General features: G+C 36.9%; 4 protein-coding genes across 4 annotated transcripts; 3 read left to right on the top strand and 1 right to left on the bottom strand.

The window, feature by feature from the left end:
* Positions 1 to 1,595: 1,595 nt before the first annotated feature.
* On the top strand, positions 1,596 to 2,810 carry FDP41_006944 (uncharacterized protein; the record flags this gene model as incomplete). Its single annotated transcript, XM_044710634.1, has 1 exon — positions 1,596 to 2,810. One exon carries the CDS (start codon positions 1,596 to 1,598, stop codon positions 2,808 to 2,810), a length of 1,215 nt encoding a protein of 404 aa, XP_044558726.1.
* A 536-nt stretch (positions 2,811 to 3,346) lies between these two features.
* On the bottom strand, positions 3,347 to 4,081 carry FDP41_006943 (uncharacterized protein; the record flags this gene model as incomplete). The annotated part of the gene is made up of 3 exons (XM_044710633.1): positions 3,347 to 3,511; positions 3,737 to 3,860; positions 3,960 to 4,081. The coding sequence occupies 3 exons, from the start codon at positions 4,079 to 4,081 to the stop codon at positions 3,347 to 3,349; spliced, it is 411 nt and encodes a 136-aa protein (XP_044558725.1).
* A 395-nt stretch (positions 4,082 to 4,476) lies between these two features.
* FDP41_006942 (uncharacterized protein) lies at positions 4,477 to 7,081 on the top strand (the record flags this gene model as incomplete). Its single annotated transcript, XM_044710632.1, has 5 exons — positions 4,477 to 4,887; positions 4,983 to 5,741; positions 6,220 to 6,251; positions 6,419 to 6,947; positions 7,079 to 7,081. The coding sequence occupies 5 exons, from the start codon at positions 4,477 to 4,479 to the stop codon at positions 7,079 to 7,081; spliced, it is 1,734 nt and encodes a 577-aa protein (XP_044558724.1).
* Positions 7,082 to 7,347: 266 nt separating this feature from the next.
* FDP41_006941 (uncharacterized protein) lies at positions 7,348 to 8,043 on the top strand (the record flags this gene model as incomplete). Its single annotated transcript, XM_044710631.1, has 1 exon — positions 7,348 to 8,043. One exon carries the CDS (start codon positions 7,348 to 7,350, stop codon positions 8,041 to 8,043), a length of 696 nt encoding a protein of 231 aa, XP_044558723.1.
* Positions 8,044 to 8,655: the final 612 nt, after the last annotated feature.

The following is an 8,655-nucleotide window of genomic DNA, read 5'->3' as shown; positions in this document are numbered from 1 at the left end:
ACCTTCGGATCATTAAGGCATCTCTTTCATTGGACGAACAGTTTGTTAAATTGAAATGCTTGCATTTTTCCTATCTTGAGTTTGTGGTAACCCTTATAGGTTGATGTTCTTTGAAAACGTTCCAAAACAATGCATACCTCTCATATTGGGTATTGGATATTATAAGAATAAGGTGGGCAGAAAAAACCTAGCGCACAGTTACTCAGCAACAAAAGTCTCCAGCATTGACGAAACAAAAGATTTTAATATCTTCGTGGATGTTGAAAATCTGATAAAATAACACCATCATCATTGTGTTGATGTTGTGACCTTTCCACAATACCACCAAACTGTACATAATTCACACTACTCTCAAATGCCAAGAATCGATTGAAACAACAGAAACTGAACAAACTAATCAAAAAGTGGACGGAGCGTGTAATATTAATTTTAAAGATTTAATACCAAAAGGAACATGATTGGCAAAGCTTGAGAATTCTTGGTGAATCTGAAATATTTCAGAACCTAAACCTTTTTGATTAATGAACAACACATCAAGGCAAAAAACTCTCTTTCGAAAAGAGACATCTCGAATATTCAATTCCAAGAACACCAAACAACACCTTGAAGAGGGGAACCCCATCAAACCTGCAGCCGCAGCGAATAGCCGAAAAGGATGGCTGCCAGTTCCTGCTGACTTCCAGAACTTTGTAGAAATCCAGCCGCGGACGAACATCCAAATATTGAATCGAATTCTCTTATTCGATTCCTTTTATCCTACTTCGGAAATGTGGTCATGTTTGCATGCCAATGCTTTGTTCGGTGTTATTGATGCCATCCATGTGATATCTGTTTTTTGATATTACATTTTGCTTCGTATGCGTCCTTAGGACTACTTGCGTCTTGTTAACTGGTAGGTGATAGGATTGAAACATCACAAACAAGTCAAGAATGGCGCACGCGTTGATGCATTTCGTGGTGTCCAAATATCCTCCTCTTGAGAGGATGGTCATCGGAAAATTATTGGAACAAAAATAATTTCTCGCTTCTTGAAAGCAAAGAAAACAGCTTTTTGCATTTCTATTTGACTTAGCCAGCTCATTCATTGATTTTTAATTATAACTAATAACTACAAACATTCGGCACAAGTCAGAAAACACCTCAGGTTTATATCATTCCGAATTGAGTAGACTTAACAAACAAAGAGATTTTTCTCGATTTAATAATTTTCTTGTTCCTGTTTGACCCACCATTTACAATCCCGATCCACAATACATTAGTGTGATTGACTTGACCAACAAGAACAACATCATCATCATCATCACCACTCCGTGAACATCCCTATCAAACCATTCTTCGTTATCATCATCACCCATTTCCCATTCATGAATACCCAACAACAACAAGTGGCAGCATCCAACCAACCACAAGTCCACAGGAGAATTGAAACCCTTGCGAATCATGTCCTCTTGTCCTCCTCGAGCGTCGTCGAACAAGAACTTTACGACCAAAAAATTTTCCATCATTGCAACCCTCCGCAAACAAGCTTGAACGTCCATTACACGTCGGGTAACAGCAGCCACAATCAAAGACCGATCAACAACAACAACAACAAAATGACCAGTATTTTCGGTACTATTCCTATGGCTCCAAGAGATCCAATCTTGGGATTGAATGAGGCTTACAAAGAAGATTCCTCTCCAAACAAAGTGAATCTTGGTGTGGGTGCTTACAGAACAGAGGAAGGAAAGCCTATGGTATTGAGTGTTGTCAGAAAGGTAGAACAAATGATTCTTGATCAAAATTTGGATAAGGAATACATTCCACAGGATGGATTGGAAGCTTTTAGAAAGGTATCTCCCAAGTTAATGTTTGGATTTAATTGCAAGGCCATCGAAGAGGGAAGAGTGGTTTGTATTCAATCCATCTCTGGGACCGGTGCTTTGAGATTGGGTGTTGAATTTGTTGCTAAATTCTTGCCTCCTGGAACTGCATTGTATGTCAGCAATCCAACTTGGTCTAATCACATTCAAATTTGCCAATCTGCAGGTGTACCTGTTGGATATTATAGATACTTTGATAGCAAGACCAACGGTTTAGCATTTGATGACATGATTCATGATTTGAAGACAATTCCAAACAAGTCTGTCATTCTTTTGCATGCCTGTGCTCACAATCCAACTGGTGTTGATCCAACTCCCGAGCAATGGTCAATCATTGCTGATGTTATCCAACAAAAGGGTCACATTACATTCTTTGATAGTGCTTATCAAGGATTCGCTAGTGGAGACTTGGACAAGGATGCATTTGCTATCAGAATGTTTGTGGATCGCGGTATTGAAATGATGGCCTCTCAAAGCTATGCCAAGAATTTCGGTCTTTACGGTGAAAGAATTGGTGCATTGAACTTTGTTGTGTCCAATCCTGAAACCGCAAAGCAAATTCAATCTCAAATGAAGGTCATTGTTAGATGCCTTTACTCTTCTCCATCCTTGCAAGGAGCAAGAATTGTTGCCATGACGCTGAATAATCCTGAATTATTCCAATTGTGGAAGAAAGAACTTGTCATGATGAGCGATCGAATTAAGGAAATGAGACAATTACTTTTTGATGCCTTACAGAAGAGAGGAACCCCTGGAAAGTGGAATCACATCCTTGAACAAATTGGAATGTTTTCATTTACAGGTCTTCAAAAGAAGCATGTACAAGTTTTGATTGAGAAATACCATATTTATCTCACTGACAACGGTCGTATTTCCATGTGTGGCCTGAATAGAAAGAATGTGGATTATGTAGCTGATGCGATTGATTATGTTGTCAGAAACTGTTAATAATGCATTAACAGTTTATATTGTATTTAATGATCTCAATTTCTTTACCTTGTAAACTGTACCAATTATTTATTTATTGAATAAATTGAAACTTTCTTGATACATTCGAGTTGATATTTATTTGAACAAAGTTCGATGTGAAAAAGACTTGCTATTTCGACAATTTAGGAATGTAAAGACACTCTCGGTTATTCACAACTCTCGTCCTTGCCCATTTTGCAGGAAAATGCACAATAAATGAAGACAAATCATTCACATCGTTCATCTTCGCTTTCCAAAATCTCTTTCTAACATGGCTTTGTTTTCCTGAGCCATTTGTCTTGTGAGTTCTTTCGCCCGACAAATATTGTATTTTTCAATTTCTTTTCACATCCGGAAAGTCCTTTGTTATTTAACACACAAATTTGCAGAGCATCCTCTTCAACATTACACAACTGAGTTTTACTTCTCATCTTCTCCTCATAGGGAACAATGAAACCTTGGGCATCATCCACGTGTTGGTCAAATTCGGTTTTATTGTTTGATTGAGACATTTTTTAAGCAAGCACACCGCTCGAACCTCTTGGTTTGGAAGAAGACGAACGATCTTCTGTGTTGATGGTTTCATTCTTAAATCTAATCTTGTACTTGGTCTTGAAAGCACTCAATTCCATTTCTTTGTCATCCAAATCTTGATGTAATTTCTTGACAGTGCTTTCCAGCTAATGATGTTACAATTGGTGTATTATTGAAACACAATTCATTATTATTATTACATTAGAATTGCATGATGTGACCCAATTCCGGTATTGTCGATGTCAACATTCAAGAGAACAAAATTGTAATTGTAGTAGTGATTGAGCCGATTAAGATCGAATAATGATTATTTCAATCGTCAAGATGTGTTACAATTAAAGTTAACAACAACAACAACATGGTCAACTTACATTTTCCATGTTTGATTCCACAACAGGAACGACTTCCTTCACAGTTCTTTCAGCTAACACTCCTCCAATTAATCTATAACACTTTCTGTCTCCGTCCAATTCTTTCAAAGCAGTTAGAACAGAACTGAATAAAGTCATCATCAATTAGCATTCAAAAGTATTTCATCATCACCATCCTAAGCTCGAACACACTACATTCTCCTCATTCCGAACATGAACATACCTATGATCTCTAATTTCCAACTCCAATTTTGCTACCGTTCCGGCAATCGTGTTGTATTCTTGTTGCAATTTAGAAAAATGTTCAACAATTTGTTGTTCGTTGGAAAATTCTTGTTCACTCATTTTTAAGTGTTTTGAATTTTATATTGCAAATGATAAATCAAGAAACACTTCAAATCATTTCCTACAATGATTTTCAGAAACATTTCTCCAATTCTAGAAGGAATACTCTTGTTTCGAGTTTGGAAATCTCTCAATGATGATGAAAATTCAAGGTGGATGGGTTTGAGTTCATACAGCTTGTCTCGGAATTGAGAAACACGTGTTCCATATGAAAGACCGAACAAAGCTCAAAAAAATCACTTGTTTTTGATTTGACTGCACGTGATGGAGTTCGGGAATACTTTTCATCGTCATCACCACCACCATCGGAATGGAGGACACTTTGTCCTTCGACCAAGTTTAATCAAAGTAGTAGTAGCGCTGATGGCAACAATAGTAGTACTGTTCATGACGGGATGCCTTGTCATGGCTCAACAAAAAGTAAATCAGCAGAAGAATGGATAGAACTAGGTGATAAAGATTTTAGAAATCGAGAATATCAACAGGCAATTTCCAAATATACGAATGCGTTAGAGGTGGATAGAGAAAACAAGAGAGCACTCTTAAAGAGGGCTGAAACCTATCAATTAATGAAAAAGTTTATCTTTGCTCTTTCCGATGTGGATGCTTTGCTTCGTATTCAATCTGATCACACCCAAGCGTTATCTATGAAAGGACAATTGGCTTTATCACTTGGTTTATTTGAGGATGCAATTTCTGCACTAGAAACTCTAATTTCTTTGAAACCAAGCAATGAAGCAACAGAGAAATTGAGAAAGGCAAAACTCGGAAAATCATTGTATAAGACACTCATCAAAATCCTGACGGTGACACTGTTGATGCAAAGCTGGGACTTGACAATGACAAGAGCGGATCCATCGCAAAAACTTGTATTCAAACAATTACAAAATTAATTTCAGAGGAGGTGGGAGCAAGAGAGAGTTTAAACTTACTGATTCAACGTGCTCATTGTGCATTGAGAGCAAAATTATTCCCAATTTTAACTCAAGATATTAAGACTATTTATGCAAAGGAAAGTTCAAACGTCGAGGCTACCATTCTCTACACAAAATATTTATATCTATTGGGAGACATTTCAAATGCTAAAAACACAATCAAAAATAAGTGTCTCAGAGTAGATCCTGAACACAAAGTGTGCAAAGAGTTGTTCAAACTTCTCAAGCAAGCAGAAAGCCTTCATGAAAAAGCAACTTCCGATTTTTCAAGTGGAAATCATAAGCAAGCGGTGAATAGCTTTAAGGCATACATTGATCTCATGGAAGACAAGGATTCCAAGAACATTTTACCTGGTGTCGATTTGACAGACACTAAAGTCAAATTGTGTGAATCATACAGTGAAGCACAAGATCACACCATCGCTGACGATGGTATTAAATATTGTACCACCCTTATTGATTCTCTTGGTGATGAAAACTCAGAATATAAGGTGGCATGCCTCATGTCAAGAGCACAACTTCATGTTCTGCAGGAGGATTTCGACAAAGCAAAGAGTGACGCAAACAGAGTGAGAGAATCAGAACATGCCAGCAAGTATCAACAAAAGATCCAACAAATTTTGGGCAGAGTTCAACAACAAGAGCGTATTAACTCCCAAAAGACTACTATAAGGCCCTTGGGTTTGATCGAAAGAAGAAGAATGAAGTCACTCAAGATGACATTCGTAAGTCATACAGAAAGCTTGTCAAATTATATCACCCTGACAAGCACAAGTCACAAGAAGAAAAGGAAAAGGCTGCTAAAAGTATAAAGAGGTGACAGAAGCTTATGAAGTTTTGAGTGACGAAACCAAGCGTAGGCAATACGATGCAGGTGAATTTGACACTCAACACGGTCATGGAGATCATGGTGGATTCCATCACGGTCATCCATTTAGTTCCTTCTTCCAAGAAGGTGGTGGATTCCCTGGTGGCTTTAGATTCCATTTTGGATAGTGCAAAAGATGCAACATTGAATGTTTTTTGAACCTATTTCTTTTAATTTATGTTTTTATCGTGTGAATAAACCAATCATCTCTCAACCTTAACATGTCAGCTCTTGTTCTTCAACCACCCAATTATTATTTCCCTCTCACCAACAGAACTTTCAAAAAATACATTTTTGCAACACAATTAATAATGAATCAACTCACTTCCATTCAGAACATTCTAATTACGGGTTGCTCAAAGGGAATGTACGTTATGAAATTGGATTTATATATTCCTTGATTCGAGTTCAAATGGAATGATGTCATTCACATCATGCTTCGGAAATTGTTATTTTAATAATATAATATTAATATATAATATTTGGATTCATCATCATGCTATAATATATTAATAATTGTTCATCATCAACAAGTGGCTTGAAATTAGTCGAACTTTTACTTTCCTCCAATGATCAACGTCGAGTTTTTGCAACCTGTAGAAATCCAGAACATGCCACACAATTACAAAATTTATTACAATTATATCCTGATCGATTGAGAATTGATCCTCTCGACGTCTCACAAGAAGAAACCATCAAAACCTATGTGGAAAAGATGAAAAACCAAGTGAAATTTCACATTCTTATTAATAATGCAGGAACATTTAGTCCGAATCGATTTGAAACATTGCTCAATGCCACCAAACAAGACATGCTTTCTATATATGAAACAAATTGCATTGGACCTCTATTGATGGTTCAACACTTGTATAATAATAATTGTTTTGAAAATGGAGCTATTGTGGCAAATGTATCAAGTGGAATGGCGAGCATTAATAGAACCAATCGACCCAGGAAGAGAGTGAGTTATTGTTGCTCAAAAACAGCACTTAACATGTTAACAAAGATGATGAGTATTGAGTTGGAGGAAATGTATATGCTTTTTCAATTCATCCTGGTTGGGGTAAGTTGTAGAGATGTGACAAGAATTTGTTGATGGACCATGTGAATGATTTTTCTGAATATTGAATATTTATGAACGAAATATTCAAATATTTTGTGGAACTATTTAAATACATCACACATGTACTGCAGTAAAAACGGATACAGGTTCAGATAAGGCACCATTGACCACACAAGAAGTTGTGCCAGGTATTATAAAGCTTCTTGATGAATTTACACCAGAGACACACAATGGAAAGTTTTTTCAATATGACGGATCGATATTGAATTGGTGAGCATGAGTCCATTCATTTGAATATAATGTACTCAAAACTTGGAAGAAATGGAGTGACGAGTTTAATGCAAGTCGTCACACTGAAGAATTAAAATTGAAAAAATTGATTGACGGAAACTCTGCAAATATGATCCTCAACTTCAACATTCAGATCCGACAACCTTCTGCGAATAATCCTCGAGATGTTTCTTTATTAACCTCTGTGGCCAAAACACTCTTCTATGAGACCTTTCGGGAGGATAATTCCGAGGAAAATATGAAAGCCTATTTGGAGCAGGCTTTCAATTTGACTCAACAAAGCCAGGAATTACAGGATCCCAACACTTTTCTTGCTTTTATTGAAATTGATTGGGATCATTCCTTGGAGGAATATTTAAAACAACAGAAATGTCCTCCAGAGAGAATTAACTATTTAGAATCACTCATGTCCTATGTGGAAGAGGAAGAGGAAGAGGAAAAGAATGCCAACTACAATTCGGAACACAAGAAACTGGTCATTGCCTATTGTAAATTGAAATGTGGATCTTTTGAACCTTGTTTGAAATATCAAGGCAAGGAAACGATTGAACTTTGTCGATGTTATGTATTGAAGGAATTTCATGGAACATGTATTGCTCACAAACTCATGGAAGAATGTTTACGAGTGGCGAGAGAAGAATTTGGAGGCTCTTGTAAATCAGTGTGGTTAGGAGTTTGGGAGAAGAATGCACGAGCAAAAAGATTCTATGAAAAGTACAAGTTTGAAAGAGTGGGAGAACATGTTTTTGTGCTTGGGGATGACCCACAACGAGATGAAATCTATGAATTAATTTTGCATCCATAATAAATTTTGGTTGTTATTGGAATTTGGCCTTGTCTCCATCCTCAAATATTTAGTAGTACTTATCAAAGTTATATTCTTTGGATCGAAAGAATGTTTAAAGTATATTGAAATGGAAAAGGCTACAACATTTACTTCCTGGATATCATCCCAAAGTCGAATGAACTGTCATCTCAATATCCAGAAAGTACTAAGCCTTCGTTGAAGGCGAATAATTTTAATTCAGAATACACAAAAAAAATGTCCAAGCAAAAGAAGGAAGTTGTTGACGAAGAATTGGCTGATTTCGAAGAAACTGAAACCATCAAGCCAACCTCTGCAGCTGCTATCGATAAAAGCCTGCAGCAACAAAAGGTTATTCTTCCGTTAACAGCTCTGGTTTCAGAGACTTTTATTAAAGCCTGAAATCTTGAGAGCCATTGCTGATTGCGGCTTTGAGCATCCGAGCGAAGTACAACACGAATGTATTCCTCAAGCCATGACGGGTAACGATGTTCTTTGCCAAGCCAAGTCTGGTATGGGCAAGACCGCTGTATTTGTTATTTCTGTTCTTCAACAACTCCAAGTGGAAGAACAAAAGACTATGTGCGTCATCTTGTGCCATGCTAGAGAATT

This window comes from Naegleria fowleri, assembly GCF_008403515.1.
Source record: "Naegleria fowleri strain ATCC 30894 chromosome Unknown tig54, whole genome shotgun sequence".
Classification (NCBI taxonomy): Eukaryota; Heterolobosea; class Eutetramitea; order Acrasida; family Naegleriidae; genus Naegleria; species Naegleria fowleri.
The sequence above is the reverse complement of the archived record's forward strand: the minus strand, read 5'-3'. Positions and strand labels throughout refer to the sequence as shown.